The sequence below is a fragment of the Bos indicus genome, chromosome 8, assembly GCF_029378745.1.
Source record: "Bos indicus isolate NIAB-ARS_2022 breed Sahiwal x Tharparkar chromosome 8, NIAB-ARS_B.indTharparkar_mat_pri_1.0, whole genome shotgun sequence".
In the NCBI taxonomy this organism is placed as follows: domain Eukaryota; kingdom Metazoa; phylum Chordata; class Mammalia; order Artiodactyla; family Bovidae; genus Bos; species Bos indicus.
Window position 1 is genome coordinate 43,617,419 of NC_091767.1, and position 22,572 is coordinate 43,639,990.

Below are 22,572 nucleotides of genomic sequence, written 5' to 3' on the forward strand. Positions count from 1 at the left end.
CATTTCTTGAAGAAAAATACACATGACCACTAACTATCCACATGCTGGCCTGAAGGTGCATCAACCACCAAAGTCAAGACAGACTCCATAGACAGAGGTCAGGGAGACTAAATGGTCAGTCTACTGCTGTGGCCTTGTGGCCAGCTGCTGCCAACTGTGTGGAGCTGATCTTAAACCATGTACACAAGCCACTACATACCAAGTAAAGTGACTGCCCCCAAGCTCTGCTGTCTCTTCACAGGTAACTGCTCCACCAAACATGTCACTGACCACAGGGATAAGAAGGCACAGCAAAAAGTGTCACACTTGTGATGGTTCCTGTCTCCCCATGTAGGGGCCACCCGAATCCCCAGCCTCTGTGTAGTCAGAGAAAACTCTGCCAACCAGGTCTTCCAAGCGAGGCTTCAACTGAGACAATGCCTTTCCTTTCTGAGGGGTGAGAGCCAGAAACCTACAGCTTTTGAGACTGGCAGAAGCAACAGCTGAAGGGCCATGGGGGCTCTGAAAACTTGGGATATATACACACATGTGTCATACATATGTATACATACAAGTGTGTGTCTACATACATATGTGTACGTCTACGTATCAATCAACTTCCTAACTGCAAAGAAAATCAAATCTCAGCTGAAATAAATGATTACTAATAGCCAATCTGGGCCTGTCAACCACAAGGTTATATGACGACCAAGAGCATGAGTGAACCAGCTGTATCAGTGACCAACTCCTTACAACTACAGTCACCCTGGCATCATGTACATTTTCATCTTCCAGATCCAGGACCTGTGTTGTGCAGATTTTGTCCATCTGGGTCTCTGGAAATCTAACATGCTCTCAGAAACTGCATTGCACAGAAAGGTCACCAGTATCAAAACCATGTGGCAATTCTCCAAATAAACACAGAAGCAGGAACTCTCTGCGTGGGTACAGCCCATGGCATGGTAGGAGGACTACATAAACTCTAAAACAGGGGGCCCGTATCTGCAGCAAAGCAGCCAGCCAACTCTGTGGGCAGCACCGGGTATCATTGGAGGCTGCGTCAACTGCCAGCCTCACTCGTGCTTCTCAAGGTTTGTTCCATCACAAAAACAATACCGGATTGACAAGTCAGAGAATAAAGATGTCTTCTACTCAACAATAAAGCAAGAGCAATTATCTGAACCCAGCCAACAAAAAGCATCCACTTCTATGAACACACCAGTTTTGAGATGAAATTGTCTGCTCCCACTCCCCACGCCCAGAAAGGAGACACCAACATAGGCAGAGCCTGGAGACTCCCCTGAGGCTTTTCTGTCCCTGGACTAGACCCAGCCCCGAAGTGGCAGTAAAGTTGACCTGAGCAGAAACTAAAGGGCTGGGACTGAAAGAATTTCAGAGCTAAAGAGCTGAACTTACTGAAAAGACCACTGCGGATGCTGTCACGGAAAGGACTCACCAGAAAGTCAACCACAGAGGAGGTGACAGAGCTGCTCTTCTACACAAGTTGAGCAGTCACAGTCATTTGTACCAGGAGGCCAACTTGTGAGGGAAAGCTCTCAAAAACTCAAAAGTTGCATTCATTCATTCCTTCCTTCTATACCAACTGGGTGCTTAATGGTTTAATTCTAAAGTAGGAAAGGTCATTTTGTCATAACATTACCATATGCAGGTAACTCACCTTAGGTTCAGGTGAGTCTGAAACGAGGAAGCCCAACAACTACTCAGAATGTGCAGGACTTTATTGCAAGTCAAAATACAGACTGCAGACATGCATTAATAACGAAAATTAAAAAAATACGTAGACAAGGGGGAAAGACAAATAGTACAACAGGAATACGACACCCTAAGAAAAACTAAGAAAATAATAAGCAGCAGATTATTAAATTTGCAGGGACTGAAAACACCAAAATAGGGAGGAGAAACAAAGTCACTGCAGATTAAATATGGAGAGCTTTAAGCCAATTATAAAAGATCAAAGAGAACAAGAGAGGGGAGGAGTAGCTTTACAAGTAACCGAGATAGGAGACCTTGGGAGAAATATGACCAGGGTAAAATCATTACAGTTTACAGTGAAAGTCATCTAGGGATGGCTCCAGACAGAAATTCACTAGAGGCACTCCAGAGAGAACAGCATGGGTACAGCAAGCAAAGAGCTCTTTATTTTCAAAAGGCACACAACTCCGGAGGGTTGTTTCTTTCTGTGCAGAACCATGACTAGGACTGGCAAGGTGAAGGATGCGGTGGCTTGAGCCGTATTCTGGACTCCATACCATCCATCTGTGGCTAGGAGCCTCTGTGTGGTCTGCATTCCATGGCCCCACGGGCCAAATGGAGAGGAACTGCTGTGGAATTAGCAGAAAGCCTATCTCTGAAACTCACTTGACACTTTATCACCTGCCAGAAAATCTGATCTGCCCCCTTTGAATAAGGTCAACTTCTCCCAAAGTCTCAACGCTTATTAATTATCCTAGATTTTAACCAAGAACAGCAGAGTCAAGAAAAGAGCTGCTAATGCGAATGATGTTAACTTTTAACTATAACGTCTCACTGGTGGAATAATCTGTTATTTACATACATTTTCAGTGGCTACCAATAAAAACTCGATGAGGCTGCCACCTGGAAAGAGCTGCCTGTAGCTTAGAAAGGTGCCCTATGCACGGAGGAACACGGAGTCCTGAGTAAAGTCAGGTCTTGAGTCCAGGTCTAGTGTCTTCTTGCACTGATGGGAAAAACTAGCTCTTCACTCTGAGTCTGAGTAGTTAATTTGGGGTATTTTTGTTTAGCAAATACACTGGATGCTACATAATATCAGAGTCAGAAAGCCAAGAAAGTACACAGTGCTAACAACAAATGACCACTACAACTTGCATTTAAGATCAGGGGTAATGCCTGATTTATCAAATTTTATTTCTTACCAAAGATTCTACACATCACCATATAACTTTGAGGCTGGTTAAAGCCTATGGTATGACTCAAAATACAAAATGAGAAAATGTAGTATATTAATAATGTAGCACTTACTGAGAAAATAAATCTCAAGCAAAAAAAAAAAAAAAAAAGGAGAGAGAGAAGCTCTGGACATCAACTATTTTGCTTACCACTGTACCTGGATATAAACTGCTTACCTAGCTTAGTAACCTGGCTACCTAGTGGATCCCAAATTACTATCATGACCAGAGTAAGGGAGCTCAGTACAGGCCATGAGCATGGGCTGCTGGAATCCCAACTCCACTACTTAAAATATGTGTGATCTTAAGCATGGTACTAAATCTGTTTCTTTATAAGTAGAAAAAATAGTTCCTATTTTACAAAGTTGTTGTAGAGATTAAATGAGAATATAAATAACAAAGCAGGTAAGACCATACCTGGCATGAGGCAGACAGTAAATGAGGGCTCATAGTACTGTAATCATTATTATCTCCTTTGAAAACATGATGCCAAAGAGTTGGGAATTCAACAGATTACACACCCAGGCGGCAAAGGATAAAGCATTGCCCGTTCTCTCCCTTTATACTCAGGAATCAGAAAACATTATTCACAGTCGTGCATGGATCCTCAGTTTGAGAAACACCCCTTATTCCTGCCATGCCAGCTCCTGGCAACACAAACTAATGTGAGAATTACATTTCTTTGCATAATCACCCTTTCTATGCTCTGTTTCTTCAGTCCAACCCAATTCTCCCCTGCTCTTAGATGCAAGCTTTTGCTGCCTGTCAAACTCCTCTCCGTTGCTGTAAATAATCTCTCTCCCTCTTTTATATTACCTTTCAAATATTTATAGACTGTTATTCTCCTTCTCTCCAAGCCATACATCATTTTTGTTGCCTTTCCCTTGGATTCTCTCTAGTTTATCTACATCTTTTAGAAAAAAACAAACCCCAGGTGCTTCATGATGAAAACAGCACACCCAAAGCTAACAGCCCTGAGCCAATAAGGCCCCTTATTCAAAAGCCACCAGAAAACTCTTTGATGTGCTTCTTCTTCCTTTTCCCCTGTAACTCCTAATACCATCTCTCAGATAAAAACATGGGAGAGTGCGATAGGGAGGTGACTACCACCCTCATCCAGCGGATGTCGGGGCTCCACAAGGCGGCAGCGACAGGGTGGGGTGCCCTGGGACGGCTGCAGACACACTCAAACTTGCTAATGAGAAATTATGCACAGTACATGTCGCTCCCACTTGTGCATTCCTTCCTCATCCACTGCGTTAGAAATGAAGGTGTTGGAATCATGTCCTTGGGACTCCTCTTCCCTCCCCGGCCAGGTCTGTACCAACGTGCCTGCTTTCTTCATTCGACAGGCAGGGTCCCAGGTCTGAATCGTGTTACTTCTGTCCAAACTGAGAGGGGCGGCAAGATAGAGGAGGTGCTCTACCTGTTTTGCTGATGGTAACTTCCTTCTACTCAAGTCCTGGATATCGGTGTGGTTCTCCAACACTCCCTACTCCCTTTAAAACGGGTGAGAGATGGCTAACACTAAAGACATGTGTCAGTACAACTAAGGAAACAGAAAGAAAAAAGCAAAGCCAAGAAAAGAAGGGGAACGCTTACTCATACTTCACTGTGTGAGCATTAAGATGGATGCGTCTCAGAGACTCCTAGTTGCTGGTGTACAGGCTGGGCTGGAGGAACCGTGAGGGGTTACATACGCCTCACTTAGAGCCACAGTTCACATGTCAGCTCATGGAGCTAGGTTTTTGAAGAAACACACACACACACACAAACAGTTTATGGCTAATAGGGTGGGTCATATCCGGCCTCATTCCTCTGCTCCTCGTTGTAGTATCTGAAACTTGAGTTTGATGGCCTGAATTTCTGTACTTTGTTGTGGTTTACAAAGTTTTACATTAAAATCTTAGTTGAGCACCACACTGATTCTGTGAGATAAACTGGGAGGCATTATTATTAATATTTTATCTATTTCACAAATGAGAAAACAGACTACTCAGAGAAATAAATGAACTGCTCAAAATCAAAAAAATTGCATAACAGGCAAGTTTTTGGACCCAAGATCTTATGTTCTTTCAACAACATAGAGTTTCCTCCCCAGGTATCAATATAGTTATCCAGGTAAAAGCAAAACTCTGTTTCCACGTATCTTCATCTTGAAGACCTTTGATCAAGCCTCTACTACCACATACCACTCTCTTAGAGGGACATCTGGCACTAATAGACTGGTTAATCTGTTAACTAATCTGACACTACTCTGGAAATTGGTAAATAACAATTAGCCCTCACCCTGGGGGAAGCACAACCCGAACATGTATCAACCAAAGAAGCAGTAAAATCATTTTGAAAGAGTCTATGGCTCAGGAAGCAACAGTCAGAACTGGACATGGAACAACAGACTGGTTCCAAATAGGAAAAGGAGTATGTCAAGGCTGTATATTGTCACCCTGCTTATTTAACTTATATGCAGAGTACATCATGAGAAACGCTGGACTGGAAGAAACACAAGCTGGAATCAAGACTGCCAGGAGAAATATCAATAACCTCAGATATGCAGATGACACCATCCTTATGGCAGAAAGTGAAGAGGAACTAAAAAGAGCCTCTTGATCAAAGTGAAAGTGGAGAGTGAAAAAGTTGGCTTAAAGCTCAACATTCAGAAAACTGACGATCATGGCATCTGGTCCCATCACTTCATGGGAAACGGATGGGCAAACAGTGAAATAGTGTCAGACTTTATTTTTCTGGGCTCCAAAATCACTGCAGATGGTGACTGCAGCCATGAAATTAAAAGACGCTTACTCCTTGGAAGGAAAGTTATGACCAACCTAGATAGCATATTCAAAAGCAGAGGCATTACTTTGCCAACAAAGGTCCGTCTAGTCAAGGCTATGGTTTTTCCAGTGGTTATGTATGGATTTGAGAGTTGGACTGTAAAGAAGGCTGAGCGCCGAAGAATTGATGCTTTTGAACTGTGGTGTTGGAGAAGACTCTTCAGAGTCCCTTGGACTGCAAGGAGATCCAACCAGTCCATTCTGAAGGAGATCAGCCCTGGGATTTCTTTGGAAGGAATGATGCTGAAGCTGAAACGCCAGTACTTTGGCCACCTCATGCGAAGAGTTGACTCATTGGAAAAGACTCTGATGCTGGGAGGGATTAGGGGCAGGAAGAGAAGGGGACGACAGAGGATGAGATGGCTGAATGGCATCAGTGACTCGATGGACGTGAGTCTGAGTGCACTCTGGGAGTTGGTGATGGACAGGGAGGCCTGGCGTGTTGCGATTCATGGGGTTGCAAGGAGTCGGACACGACTGAGCAAATGAACTGAACTGATGGGTAACACACAGTCTAATTTCATGTAACATTGGTAAGGATAAGATTAGTCTCCAGCAGCCTGGATTATCTGACTAGACAAGTGTATCCCACTCTGCAGTCATGGCTGTGCTGACTTATTATACACCAGACAGTAATATTGGAATCTGTAGACCACAGCTCCAGACAAGAATGTAAAATGGTTCAATCTCTGGAACCCTTAGCTTAACTTGAGCTCTGCCCATGGTTACACTGAATGAGGGCATTAAGAGAAGTTGGAAGAGTGTGAAGAACATGTCACGTGCATCTGCTCCACCATGGGGACATTTCTATTTGGCTCTGGTCTGCTGATGGGGAACCAGATGAGCCACAGGCTCCTCCACTCGTCTACAGAGCACAGTGACCAGGGCCAATCCTTGGGCTCCTGGCCTCTGCAGTCTGCCCCCAGCTGTCTCAGTCTCCTGGCTTAAAATACCAAATAGTGTGTGTGGCGGGGCGGGGAGGAGGTCGGGCAGGGATTGCAACTCATATCACAAAGTGCCAATTCCATAATAAACGAGGAACTCTCAGATAAGAAATTCAATAAAGAAATGGACAAAGGACACATACAGATGGCTCACAGAAAAAATACAAATGATCTTGTAACATATGGAAAAATGTTCAGTCTAACATAGGAAAGGGGAAATATCAACTATATCAACTATATTTGTTTTCTATTGCTGTGTGACAAACCGCCACAGATATAGCAGCTTTCAGTTCAGTTCAGTTGGTCAGTCGTGTCCGACTCTTTGACGCCGTGAATCGCAGCACGCCAGGCCTCCCTGTCCATCTAAACCAATGCAAATGCATTATTCTTGCAGTTTTCTGGGCCCATAGTCTGACCGAGGTCTCTCCAGGCTGAAATCAAGGTGTTAACGGGTCTGTGTTTGTTTCTGTGGGCACCAGGGGAGGATCCTTAACCCTACTGAGTCAGAATGCTGGAAGAATTCGGTTCCCTGTGGTTGTAGGACTGAAGTCCTATTTCTACACTGGCTGTCAGCTAAGTTCCAAGATTCTAGAGAACTCCTGAAATCTTTGCCTTGGCACCCCCTTCCTCCATCTTCAAAGCCAGCCACAGTGGTCAAGTCTTCTCCTGACTTTGAAACCTCCTGGCATCTTCTGTCGTGGCATCTCTGGTGCAGCCAGGAAAAGTTCTCCACTTCCAAGGATTAGGGCATTAGAATGGGCCCACCTGGAATCTGGGGTCCACCCTGCTTGCAGACCCATGAATTAGAATCACATCTGCAAAGTCCCTTTTGCTCTGAAGGTAACATCTTCACCAGCCCCCAGGACAGGGGTGAGGACCTCTCTGGGGGGCCATTATTCTTCTGACCACCCAACACGTACCAAACTTTCAGACTAGTAAAGCCCCGCAGAACCTAGCACTGCCAGTGTCATGGCAGCTTCTCTCTGGAGGGAGTGCTGCAGGCAACATCTACCAAAATTACATGTAAACTTGCCCTCAAAACAGTCCTCCTGTCCCCTACTTCTTCCCGGCTCTACTGTCACCACCCTGGTGCAAGCAGCACCCCTTTGCCTGGGCAACTGCAGTCTTCGCGTGCTCCCCCTTCAAACTACACTCCACACAGCAGCAGAGACCTCTGAAGAGAATAAATCAGACCACAGCACACACCCTGCAACACTCCAGTGACTTCCCATGGCACTCAGCATAAAATCCCAGCTCCTTCTGTGGCCTCCAAGGGCCAGCGAGTTGTGGCCCCCAGCTACGTCACCCTTGCGCTCAGCAATGAGCACACCAGCCTGCATCCTGCTCTAAGCGCGTCTCACCCTGCAGTGCCTCCTGCCTGGCTCTTCCTCCAAACCTTGACCACAATGGCTCACTGTCACTCAGGAGGAGCTCGGATTCAATCTCCTTCGAGGGGCCCTCTTTCCCTAACCACCCTGTCAATGCCATGACCCCTGCAGACACATGCATCCCATCACTCTGTCTCCTCAGTGCTCCTACTTTCTGAAAGCATCTTGCTCACTCACTGGTGTACTTGTTTATCCACTGTCTCCCCTGCTAGACGTGCAAGATCCACAAGAGACAGATGTTTTAGGCACTGATATATACCCCAGGCCTAGAAAAGGGTCTGACCCAATGCAGTCACATAATGAATATTTGTTGAATAAGTGAAAAATGAAACAGGTGGAAGAAAGGGAAAAAGGGAGGGAGGGACTCTGGGCCAAACAGTCGACTTATCAGCAAAGATGAATTCAACTCAGTTCAGCAAACATTTACTAGTGTTAGATGGATCCAATCTGCTTCCCAGAATTACTGCATATACTGTATTTTGGATAAACCCTCAACTTCAGGACCAGAGTAAAGGGTGATGCAAAAATAGGGGGTAGCTTTATAAATGCTGAAATTAATACCACGTCAGCTGGGAGCATACACTGGACTGAGCTGACTCTGGGTGTCTGAAGCATATCTGAGAACTCTCACTGCCAATAAACATCAGAAAATATGCTATTACTTGAATACTGAATTGGCACTTCCTTCTGACAACAAACCAGCTACTTATAGCCTCTTTTAAGAGTTTCTTGTGCATTTTTTTCTGAAAAGTATGCTCAGAGGTATTGTACACTAAGACGGGATTAGTGATTGTAAACTCCGACAGACATGAGAGACCAGAGGAAACTGCGTTTGAAATACAATTTGGTTCAGCAAATTTGGTCATCACATTGAATTTTTTTACAAGTTGAAAAGTAAGACACCTTTAGACTGAGACAGAAATTCAGACACGCACTTACAGAGATGCTTGGGACCACTGCCAACGGAACCATGACTAGTCAAGAACCAGTGAGACAGCAGCCACAGCCCCCAGGGGCCCATGGGCTTCACAGCACTTCACAGAGCATTTCTAGGCTCAGAGTCCAGATCACCTGGCAGAGGTACAGAATTCACAGAATCGCGCATCAGGCCTTACCCTGGGTCCCCTTCTCTACTGGCCTCAGCCCTCTGAGAGACTTTACTGGAGTTTAAAAGTCCTCATTACCCAAGAGGCACAGATTAGACTGGTGTATCGGCTTCCCTGGTGGCTCAGCTGGTAAAGAATCCACCTGCAATGCAGGAGACCCCAGTTCGATTCCCAGGTTGGGAAGATCCCTTGGAGGGGGGGGCATGGCAACCCACTCCAGTATTCTTGCCTGGAAAATCCCCATGGACAGAGGAGCCTGGCAGGCTACAACCCATGGGATTGCAAAGAGTCGGACACAACTGAGCAACTAAGCACAGCATACGAACAAGGACAGAAGTCAGCAATAAAGCAAAAATTGCAGACGTGGGAGAAGGAAGAAAGGAAAGAACAGATGTTGACAAGATAAAAGCAATCATCTCATGTGAGTCTACAGGTGATTCCAGAGGCCAAGAAAGCCAAGCTAACAAAAGAGGCTGTGTTCAGCAAAAAGGTCATGAGAGGGAGAGAACGCGGAATTCTCAGTCTGTAGATTGAGACTTTCAGTTTGGGAAGATAAACCCTATCGAAGGATGGTGAGGAGGGTTGCACAACAATATGAATACACTTAATGCCACTGAACTGTGCACTTAAAAACAGTTAAAATGGTCAATTTTATGTTCTGCATATTTTGCCACAATAAAATCTTTCAAAAATAAATTAGCTAGTAAAACAACAGACCAGACAGAAAGGCATTCACAAGATCCAGTGTGTGGCTGAAGGGGTAGTCAATGGACAGGATCCCTGAACCAGCAGATAACCAGGAACCCAAGGGTCAAGGACTCGGGGGGACACTGTGGAACAGACAGGAGAAACAGCTAACACAGATGAGCTTTCTGACATTCCAAAAGTCTCCTACGGCAGCAAATGTAAAGCTGTACAGCACTACAACAACACTTACGTTACCACCTATAAAGTTTCCCAATGCTATCAACAGCTATGACAACCTATGATCTACTCTCTTCTCACTGGTAATGTGGAGAACAGCTGTCCATTCTCCCCAGCTCTCGGGTTTCTCTTCTGCTTTCCACACGAGTGATGGCAGTCTTCCACTTTTAGAAGCCCAAAGATAAAAATTGTTCTTGCTACGTTTCTAGGGCAGTAGAATCCCCTCTCCCTTGTTCTGGGGAAATGCTTGTCACCCAAGGTCTAGGAAGTTGCTTAAGCCCTTCAGAAACAAACCAATGTTTCTATCAGCCAATACTACAACAAAGAAAACCAGTCACCAGGTTCTTCTGTGGTTTAATTCCTCAAACACTACTCCTTTCACTATAAAATATATGCGATAATGAGGGAAAATAGGAAATTTTTTAAAGGCAGTATTAATATATTAATATTTCTAGTAATAAGAAGATGCAATCCCAGAGAATCCTCCGTGATCTAAACTTCTGGTCACCAAAGACCCATCGACTGGGTTTTGTATCTTTATAGTTTCTGCCTGAATGAAGGCATGCTACCTTTTAATTTTAAAAAACTTTAGCATGAATTTTCTGACGTTCTCACACACTGCTGGTGGGAATGTAGTAAAACAGTGCAGCCTCTTTGGAAAACTCTGACAGTTCCTCAAAAAGTTAAACATAGTGTTACCGTGTGCGCGTGTGCTAAGTCGCTTCAGTCGTGTCTGACTCTTTGTGACCCTATGGACTGTAGCCTGAGAGGCTCCTCTGTCCATGGGATTCTCCAGGCAAGAATACTGGAGTGGGTTGCCTTTTCCTCCTCCAGGGGATCTTCCCGGCCCAGGGATAGAAACCACTTCTCTTATGTATCCTGCATTGGCAGGTAGATTCTTTACCACTAGCACCACTTGGGAAGTGTTACCATATGCCTCAGAAATTGTGGTCTTTTGAATATAGTCAAGAGAATGCAACATATATTAATACAAAACTGACACCAAAATGTTATGGAAGCATTGCTCATAACAGCCAAAAAGTGTAAGCAACCCAAAAGTCCTTCATCTGATGAATTAAAAAACTCACCATACCCATACAGTGGAGTAGTATTGAGTTTTTAAAAAGGAATAATAAATATTAATACAGGCTACAATAGGGGTATATCTTGCAAACATCAGGCTAAGTGAAAAAAGTCAGCTATGACCCCAGTGTAGGAGCAGACGGAGATGACTACAAGGGAAGAGTTTCTTTTAGGAGATGAAAACGCTCCACAGTTAGATTACAGGGATGGTTGCACGGCTCTGCGAATTTACTTAAAAAAAAAAAAAGCACTTAATTGTACACTTTAAACAGACAAAGTATGCAGAATATGAATTATACCTTAGGCTGTTAAACTAATTTGAATTTTTAGGCATCTAAAAAATCAGAAACACTTAAAAATATCACCAAAATTGCAGACTGATCAGTGATTTTACTCTGTATCTGTAAGTGGGTTCATGATCACTAACACAGTGTTTTAAAACAAAATTTCAAATTTAACCGTCATTAATTTATTCAGCAAAACTTTACTGACCATGTACTAGAAAGCCAGGTACCGTAATAAAGTTACATGATGAATAAACTGCAATCCCTGCCCTTAAGATTACATTTTCACAATGGAGACAGAAGTGCAAATCAGTCACACGCTTCTTTTGACTTTTTACATATACTGTTATAAAACTAATTTTATTTTGTAATAACTTTAAATGGAGTATGATCTATTAAAATATTGAATCACTATGTTGTACACCTGAAACTAGTAATACTGTTAAGTCAACTATACTTCAATTAAAACCAATTTATAACTTTAAACACTGTATTTACCTTTTTTGATGGCTCCGAATTTTCAGTCTAGCCAAGGTAGACCAGTAGGCTACTTCCTATATATTTTGTTGTCAACTTTTTTATAGAAATACTGTTTATGGAGAATTTCTATCAGGTCAATTAACTGCTATATTTGACATGTAAATAGAGACTGCCCTTAGAATGAATAAAATTGATTGCGATGTTATACTAGGCCATCAAAATGATCAGTACAATTAATCTTAAGGGTTTTCTTTCATTCAAGCCTCCTATTCTTACTTCAGTTTAAGGAGATTTCATTTCATTAAACATTCTGGAAATTTCTTTGACTCTGAAAATAAAATTGGGGAATACTTTTATCTGAAGGCCTTTTTAAACCCAATTTCCACATCTTCCATCAACTTGAAATTGAGCTCTGTCTAAAATCAAATGGAGCTCATCTCATCTAAGTGGCCAGAATCCTAGAAATATCGGCTCTCAAGCTAAATTGGTAAAATGTTTAGGTTTTTCATTTGAAATGCTTCTTTCTGTGCAACATGGAAAAGTGCAAAGATAAAAACTGAAATACTTTAACTCCACAGGAGATTTTTAGAGCAGCAAAACTACTTGGTATGATACTATAATAATGGGTACACACCATCATTTATTCAGAGAATGTACACCACCAAGAGTTAACACTCTGGACTTGGTGATGGTGGCATGTCTGTGTCGCTCATCAGTCGTAACAGATGTACTTTTGGTAGGGGATGCTGATAATGGGGGCACTGTCTACGTGTGGGGGCAGGGGATGTATGGGCAATCTCTATACCTTCCTCTAAATTTTGCTGTAAATCTGTAACTTCTCTAATGAATAAAGTTTATTTTTAAAGAAACTTAAATAACTCAACATCTTCAGCTGTTAGTTCATCAGTCATTTCTCACTGGCAAAAAACTGCATTGGGACATTATTCCATTTTAAAACTACCACACTGCATGTTTGTACAGCATTTGAACCCTTAGAAAGCACACAAGCAGGAAGGCACGTGCTGCCTACCGAATGAGTTCTTTCTCTGTGCTGAAGTGGAGTTACTGCTAGCTAAGGAAGAGAAGTGAAGGAGGGTGTCCTGTCAATATCAGACACAGGCCTGGCTGACCTAACAGGGGAAAGGTGAGTGAAAGCAAGCCACAGGTCACAGGTCACACGCGCTGGGCAGTGGGGGAAGGCCTGAGACGGCAGGAGGCGGCTCAGCATGGGGGAGTGTGAATGCGAGTGTGTGTGGAAGCCCAGGGTGCTCCAGAAGGGAGGGCCCCAGGAGATAACATTCAGGTTCTCACTTACAAAGGACACATATGCCAAACCAAATTCTCTACAATGCAGCCCTTCATCTGACAGCTCTGCACAGAAGAGCCAAGAATTATGGAGACTTTAGCATAAGCTCTAGGTAAAATGGCCTTCTTTCTACTTGCTGCACAGGAGGCTAAGGAAAAGCAAAATGCAGTATGAAATAAATAGGAAGGAGCCCACATGTCAAAGAGGAGGAATGCTTATGAGATTTTTTTTTCAAGTCAGCTGATAACTTTCAAAATATATTATTAATATATTACATATATTATGCTTATGAGATTTTTTCAAGTCAGTTGATAACTATATATATGTGTGTGTGTGTGTGTGTATTGCTAAAATTTAAAAAGTAAAACCATAGAAATAATGCTGAAGTTGTTATTAACTCATTGTCATTTATAACTAAAGTTGCTCACCTTTTTTTCTGGACGCCTCCAAAATGGCTGGGAAGAAATCATTTGTTAATTGATAGTACACTTATTAGCATATCTGATCCTGTTCATATAAAAGATACCACTGAACAAAGCATTTCTTCAAAACGTTGTTCCTTCACAGTGTTACCCACAATTATAGAGTATTTTATAATCATTGTTGGAGGAATCATCCAGCAGTGTTTTGATCTAGCTTAGCCAATCTTTAGCTAAGGATCGCAGAGATTGTGGCAAGTTAACTTACTCAGAGGGATCAGCTCTCTAATAGATGAAATGACAATTCAGCAAATTCAATTTCCTTCACAGTGGCCTCAGGATTCAGCCAATAATCTTGGCAATAATTCTTGGGCACTTTCAGGAGCCAAAAGGAGATAACTAAGAAGCCTCAAGGACATAAACATCTACTGGATTTCACTAAGCCACACTGCCCTTGCAGTCAACATCATGTATTAGAAAGAGAAAGTGAGCAACCTGCCCCTTCGTGGGAGCCAGTTGGTGGGCTGCACCGTTCCATTACAACTTTCACCTTTCACAAAATAACTGCAAATCCTAGCGTTCCACATTGATATAACGGAATACCAGGCCATTAAAAAATGCCATGGTTTTATATTAAAAAAAAAACTACACACAAGTGGAAGCAATATACTCCTGCTATGTTAAATATATACATTATAGATATACATATACACAGGAAAACAATAGACAGACAGGTAAAGCTTCCACCTGTAATCCTGAGGTAACAAATAGAAGACCCACAAGTTGGGGTTTGGAACGTAGTCATTGAGTATGTTTTTGTACTCTATAAATGTTTACCAATTCCTGCATAAAGCTAAATGTTATTTTAAAGAAATTCTTATCTCTAGAGATGTAATCTTAGTTACACATTTGTCAGTAGTACATGATGTAGGGCAGGAAGTTGGACACCCCATGTGCTACATAAAACAAGGAACATCCTTCAAGCTGTCTTGTCTGCTTCACTCTCTCTCTCTCTCCCTCTCTTCCTCCATCCCTCCCTCCCTTCACTGCCTTGTCCATTTCTCTCTCTATATAGTTTAATTCTACTGGCATTTCTGTTTTCCTCTTGCTCATGTCCCAGAATTTCATGATCCCAACTCAAGGGCTTCGGTGGACGTCCTGTGAGTGATGATGATGGACGAGGCTCCTGCCCTGCTGAGATGAGCTAGGCTGGTTCGGAAGGGCCCATCTTCCCAAAGCAGGCAAAGCCTCCTGCCCTCAGCTGAGCCCAGGGCACCGCACACCACTGGCTTCCACACTCCCTCCCTTGGAGCGTTGGTTCAAGACTCTGAACTGACTCCAAGGTCCATCAGCTCCAGGAGCAAAGAAGGGAATCTGGTCACATCCTCCTTGACCCTGAACCTTCTGTCATGCTCTTCTGCTGCTTCTATTTGTAACTTTCCCTATCACCACTCTGAAATGCCCTGCAAGAACTTCTTGGTCACTGTGAACTCCATCTAGCCTGAAATCCTTCAAGGCTTCACCACGGTGGGGTATAAAATCAAACATGAAGTGCAATGTGGGATACAGCAGGGTAGGCCAAGTTCACCCATGGTTCCCAACAAAATGCCCAGGACTAATGCTGATCCATCACGGGCCTGTCCCTGTATTTCTCCCTGTGAACACCAACGGCTGCAGCTTCCTGTGCCAACCGAGAATGGTGCTGCCCCTGCTGTGTTTCGATTTGCCCATAAGCCCTAAATCCCGTCTGAGGATTAAACCATAAACTCTAATCATAACTGTCCATTTTCCAAGAAAACACAGCAACTATTCTCACAACCTCCCTTCACAGGCAGGCGGCAAATCCGTGGGCTCTGGGATGGGACAGACCTGGACTGAATCCCAGCTCAACTCAGCCTTATTCTGGGGCAGTTTCCTTACCACTGGTTTCCTTATCTGTAAATAGGAATAGTAATTCCTACTTCCTAAGATATTTGTGAACATCAAATGAGCTACTCCCCTCTCTACTCCTCTGGCACCCCCACCACCATTCCCGTATCAGACCTCCAGCTGAATCCGCCAGGTCTGCCCTGACTCGATACTATCTTCTGGTAATTAGGTACAGCTTAAAATTCCAAAGTGTGAGAATCATATTTCTGATAGATATACTCCTTCCCTTCTTATGAAAAGGAAAGTTCTGAAACGGCTATAAATATGTTTTATGCACAACAAAGCTAAAACAAGAAAATAATACCATCCCCTTTGTTAGCTAGAGATTCTGTAGCCCCAGGAACACACCCAAGGATAGGTGCGCAGACACACCTGCCTGCAGCAGGTACTGTAACTCTGTCGCTCACCTGGCTTCTCTGGTGCCCTCTAATCTTCTTCTTTATAATAGTCAAGACTCTGAGGATCTTAAAAAGCCTCAAAGAGCTCATCCCTCATTTTTGAGAAGAGGAAACAAGACCACCAGAGAGCTTAAGTTACTTGTCTAAAGTTGCACAGCTATTTAATGACAACTAGGCAGCTGACCAAAGCCTTTGACTGTGTGGATCACAATAAACTGTGGAAAATTCTGAAAGAGATGGGAATACCAGACCACCTGACCTGTCTCTTGAGAAACCTATATGCAGGTCAGGAAGCAACATATAGAACTGGACATGGAACAACAGACTGGTTCCAAATAGGAAAAGGAGTACGTCAAGGCTGTATATTATCACCCTGCTTATTTAACTTACATGCAGAGTACATCATAAGAAACGCTGGGCTGGAGGAAGCACAAGCTGGAATCAAGATTGCCAGGAGAAATATCAATAACCTCAGATATGCAGATGACACCATCCTTATGGCAGAAAGTGAAGAGGAACTAAAAAGCCTCTTGATGAAAGTGAAAGAGGAGAGTAATAAAGTTATCTTAAAGCTCAACATTCAGAAAACTAAGATCATGGCATCTGGTCCCATCACTTCATGAGAAATAGATGGGGAAACAGTGTCAGACTTTATTTTTTGGGGCTCCAAAATCACTGCAGATGGTGAGTGCAGCCATGAAATTAAAAGACGCTTACTCCTTGGAAGGAAAGTTATGACCAACCTAGACAGCATATTAAAAAGCAGAGACATTACTTTGCCAACAAAGGTCCGTCTAGTCAAGGCTATGGTTTTTCCTGTGGTCATGTATGGATGTGAGAGTTGGACTGTGAAGAAGGCTGAGCGCCGAAGAATTGATGCTTTTGAACTGTGGTGCTGGAGAAGACTCTTGAGAGTCCCTTGGACTGCAAGGAGATCCAGCCAGTCCATTCTGAAGGAGATCAGCCCTGGGATTTCTTTGGAGGGAATGATGCTAAAGCTGAAACTCCAGTACTTTAGCTACCTCATGCGAAGAGTTGACTCATTGAAAAAGACTCTGATGCTGGGAGGGATTGGGGGCAGGCGGAGAAGGGGACGACAGAGGATGAGATGGCTGGATGGCATCACCGACTCGATGGACGTGAGTTTGGTGAACTCCGGGAGTTGGTGATGGACAGGGAGGCCTGGCTGCAATTCATGGGGTCGCAAAGAATGAGCGACTGAACTGAACTGAGGTAGCTGACAACTTTAGCCCAGTGATTAAGCACAGCAAACTAACTTATGAAAAGTTTACTTAAAACCTACTCCAAGGTTACATTTCATGGAGCCTTAGAAGGCTCAAGATTCTGTGAATCTCAGCGGGTATATTTAGTATGAAATATATGTCTTTATATTTGCCAATGGGATGTTGCAGATCTAGTTTGGTGAGCTTCTTAGAGCTCCTGTATTCTAGACCAGTGCCATTAAACGGAACTTTGTGAGAAATGGAAGCACATACTATCCCATATGGCCAGCTTTAGCTACGTATGTGCCTGTTGAACATCTGAAATACGACTAGCGCAACTGAGAAACTAAATGTTTAAAATTTTTAAATTTATTTTTACTGTTGTAAAATACATACAACATAAAAACAAACATCTCAACCATCTTTGAGTGCACAGTTCAGTGATACTAACTACATTTGTGATGTATTGCAACCATCACCATCATCCATCTCCATAGCTCTTTCCACCTCGTAAAACTGAAACCCTATACTCACTAAACAATAACCCTCTATTCCCCTCTCCCCCCAGCCTGTGACAACCACCAATCTACCTTCTGTCTCTAAGATTTTGATTACTTCGAGTATGTAAGTGGAATCATACAGTATTTGTCTTTTTGTGACTGGTTTATTTCATTTAGCATAAAGTCCTCAAGGTTCATCCATGCTGTAGCATGTGTCAAAATTTCCGTCTTTTTCAGGCTAAATAGTTTTCTTTTTACCACATTTTGCGCTTCCATTCATCTGTCAGTGGACACCTGAGGTGCTTCCACATTTTAGCTATTATGCATAATGCTGCTATGAACATGGATGTAGAAATACCTCTTTAAGATGCTGTTTTCAATTCTTTTCAGTATGCACTCAGAAGTGGAATTGCTGGATCATGTGATAATTCTATTTTTAACTTCTGAGAAATCACCATACTGTTTTTGATAGCAGCTGTACCGTTTTACATTCCTACTAACTGTGCACAAAAGTTCCAATTTTTCCTACATCTTCACCAATATTGTTATTATCTGGTTTTCTGATGGTAAGCATCCTAACTGGTATGAGGTGGTATCTCATTATAGCTTCGATTTGCATTTCCCTAATGACTAATGGTATCAAGATCTTTCCTTGAGGTTTCTACCACTTGTATATCTTCTCTGGATAAAAGTTTTAATTTTACTTCATTGTAATTAAATTTAAGCAGCCCAATGAGGCTAGAGGCTTCCATGTTGGGCAGTGCAGCTCTAGAGCACCATGATTCTCAAGGTAATTTACAGATCCAGTGCAGTAAGCACTGTGAGATTTGGAGGCAGATGGATCCATTCAGGTACTTTTAGTCTGACAGATGTAGCCAGTCACTAAAACTTTTTATACCTCAATTTTCACATAGTATAAAACAGAATGAACACCTCCTTCTTCTAAGAATGAAATCAATCAGTATACATCTCTAGCCCCTGATATACTCTTAGCGCATGAGAGAGAATTCAAGCCAATGAGACATGCCTTGCCTCAATTCCAGTGTCTGTGGAAACTCAGAACCCAGAATCTGTTTTTTTTAGATATGTTCCCCAAGTGGAATTGCAGTCCTTCCCAGAGAAAGGACTTTCAGCTTTAGGAAACAAGGATCTTTGGCTCCCACCAGGAGGATCCCGTGAATGGAAGGGGCTGACTGAGATGAATTCTGGACTAACTTCTCCGGTATTCTGTGATTTTGACTCTGTCCAGATTCAGCCTTGGCAAAAAAACAACAGGAAAGTGAAGCTGTCGAACTTCTGGTTCTAGAATTCAGGCCCACCTCCTTTGTGAGGCAGCCAAAACAAACCTTCAGAGGCAGGATCTTTTAAGAAACCCTCTAAGCTCTACATGTGCTCTGGGACTCAGAACCATCCTGAGGCTCTGTCTTTGTGGCCACACCCTTCTTCCCTCCAGCGGGCCCACAGGCTTACCTGGACCTGGAGCTGCCGTGCTGGGGGTGCTGGCCGGTGGCGGCTGCGAGGAGCTGCTGCTCTCAATCATCAGGCACGGGTTGCCGCTGCTGTTCTCTCTCTTGACCATCAGTTCAGCCGTGCTGGGCAGCGGGATGGGGTGACTGATCCCCAATTCCTCTTCCTGGGCCTGCTGCCGTCTTAGGGCCACCTGGAAGCACAGGGCAGTGGGTCACCCTCCAGCACCCCAAAATCACTCCTACAGCTTTGCCAAAACCACTGAAGCCCTGCCCATCCCAGAGACCTCCATCCATTACCTCCAGGGATGAGGTCTGAGAATCCTTCATTTCTTCCCCCACCCCCAATTTCTTTTTATAGCCACCCAGGTAACTCTGATGTGCAGCCAAAGCTGAAAAATGGTTGAGAGTCAGAGGTCCTTTAGAGCTTTGAGTGAGTGCTCAAAAACTTTTCAATAAACAAATGTGTGTGTAGACTAGGAGGAAAGATTGGAAGAGAAAAAGCTGCAGTTAGCAGAGGAATTCAAAGTGAAGAGCAGAAGTCAGCACTGACAGATTAGGAAGGAAGGAGAATGGGATCACTCATTGCTTGCTTCCACAAATATGGAAAAGGCCACTGTATTAGGAACCTCGATCAGCAAGATATAGTAAGATTAGATTAGATCCCAAGGTACTCACTGTTTAAAAGGAGAGACACGAAGCAAACACACAACTACAATTCAAGACAAAACGTGAACCACCACAAGACAGGCACAAAAGGGGCTTTAAGTGCAAGGATGAGCGGAGGTGGTGCTGCAACGGGGCCGTGAAGAGCCGCATGAGTGAAGCCTGACAGGCAAGGATGAAGGGGCAGAACTACCCCCGACACGGGAGCAGGGTAGACAGTGAAGGCAGAGGCTCAGGAAACCCACAGAGCCCTATTCGGTGGGGTGGAGGGATTGTGGAGGGAAGCAATGGGGAAAAGGGGCTGCAACATGGTGTTGGAAGTCCCTGGGGAAAGAGGTGGAGGTGGAGAGAAAAGGAGAAAGCAGGTGTGATATCTCCCAGTGGGGGCTGGAAAGGACCCAGCATACCTAAGACACTACTCATGGTCCCTCTTCTTTTAAAGAACAGTGAAAGGTTGAAAAGTTGTGTCCAAAAAAAAAAAAAAATTGTATTTTTGTTTACAAGTAACCGAAAAAGGCAGACTTTCTGTTGAAAGTGACCACTGGTGATAATGGAACAAGAAAGGGAAGCACCTGTACCTCAGAGGCTGAAATACAGGCCAAAAAGTTGACATCAAAATGGTGAACCAGAAGCATAACTACAATTTACAGACTGTTTTAGGAAAACTGTAGTCTTTAAATTGAGAAAGATGGTTAACTTGGAAGTAATTTTACTCCTAACAAGAGGAGTCTTCAACTTAAAAAAAAATCTTTGAATATAAGATTGAATAATTAAGTTTAAGTCTTGAGTTTTCTATTATTAACCAAATTTAGAAACAGAATATTAAGGATTTGACCACAAATGTTTAAAAGAATACCCATGAACTTGTGAAGTATGTCAATGCAACAAAAAAGTGCACTTTAAAAAGCCCTGGTTTACACAAATCTCACACATGCACACAACATATAGAGTATTATACAGTCCATAAACTAAAAACACTTTTACAAAGACCTCTCAAGGGCTCTTAGGAAATGTTATTTAAATATGGAAGGTGAGGCAATTGATTTAAAAATGCATTTTAGGCTCTTAAGATCAATTTCAAGCTATTTTAGAATGATTGTTACATAGCTGTTTAAAGGATTTCACTCAGCACAGCACAAGCCTTCTGGTGTGGAAAACACTCGTTTTATACTATTAAAATAATTTTTAGCTCCTTTTGTTTTTAACATAGCGAACAGCCTCCTTACAAATTAGTACTCCTACTAATACAGCTTATTCAAACTTAATGGCCCTGCTGCTAAGTCGCTTCAGTCGTGTCGGACTTTGTGCGACCCCATAGACAGCAGCCCAGCAGGCTTCCCCGTCCCTGGGACTCTCCAGGCAAGAACACTGGAGTGGGTAATGGCCCTACTCGGATGCATATTTTTCTTACATTATGAGAAAAATCCCCCTCCCAAGCATACTCTCCACACTAAATATTAAAGCCAGCAGCTAAATATTCAGAAAAAAATTTTCTACCTACAAAAACGACTAAATGCCGTTGTTTTTTTTTTCCAGTAAGTTCAGTGATGCATTTAAATGCTATATTCAGTGTATTCTTTTCCACTATAGATTAAGCTAAAAACCAATAAAGAATACCAAGTAAAACAACCTGTATTTCCATGACTTCCCTCATAGTCTGTGAAGACCGAATCTACCTATTTTAAAACATTTTTAAAAAATGGGTGTATATAAAAAGTATAATCTCTAAGAATGTTAAGTCCTGTTCAAGGCTCTTACTGATATCATTTTCAGTGGAGGATATTTATCCGTTCCTAACCAAAAATAGCACGTCGTTAATAAACATTTCTTTGTAATATTTCATTGTAAATAACCTGTTTTAAAAGGATGGGACAACTTTTAGCTGTAAAGAATGTGTATTATTCTCTTCTAAAAATTCTTTCAGGATACCAACGACTTTATTTCTGTTAAGGTACAAAAGTACTGCCCCACAGCAGACAAAACCTCAAACGCTTGCATTTTCTCCTCTGCGTGGTCGTTTAAAATTCTTAAGTGTGTTTTAAAACACATTCAAAGTAACCGGTACTTGAATATCTTCGGTCGAGACAGCAAACTTTAAAGCGCAAATGAAATTTCCCTAGTGCTCAAAATGGCTGAGCCAGGATCCACCGCGGCGAATACGAAAAAGAGCGCCAAGAGCACAGCGAGGACCACGCCGCGCCGGCGTCCGTTAGGGCGACTTTTCCAGAAAAGCAGACTCCCGCCGCGACGCGTTATCCGCAGAAGCTGCGGCCGGCCGGGTCTCTGCTTCCCCCTAACCAGAACCCGAGAAGGCACCGTCCAACACCCCCACCCAATTATAAGCTCCCTGCTCGAGGCGGAGTCAAGGATCCGAGGGAGCAAGCCCCCCAACTCTGCTCAGAGAGTGAGGTCGGATGCCTAGGGCTCCCCGAAGGGCCGAACACCACAACTCGCTGCTGGAGGCGGGGTCAGAGATCCCGGGGACCCCTTCCCTAGCAGCGCGAACCCCGCAACTCTCTGCTGGAGAATGAGTTTAGGCATCTCGGGGACTCCCAAGCAGAGCGAACCCTGCAACTCTCAGCTAGCTCTGAAAGAGAAAGTCAGACAGTCAGAGGGTCCCCGAAGGGGCGAACCCCACAATTCCCGCTGGGTCACGGATCCGGAGCTTCGGGAGCCGAGTGAACCCCGCACCCCT

General features: G+C 43.3%; 1 protein-coding gene across 2 annotated transcripts in view; it reads right to left on the reverse strand.

Annotated features, from left to right (window-relative positions):
* DMRT1 (doublesex and mab-3 related transcription factor 1) overlaps positions 1-22,572 on the reverse strand; it is a 96,499-nt gene that overhangs the window by 73,258 nt on the left and 669 nt on the right. For both annotated transcript variants that reach the window (XM_070794602.1, XM_070794603.1), the window contains exon 2: positions 19,216-19,405. In XM_070794602.1, the coding sequence (XP_070650703.1) occupies positions 19,216-19,405 (190 nt within the window). The remainder of the gene's footprint in view (positions 1-19,215; positions 19,406-22,572) is intronic.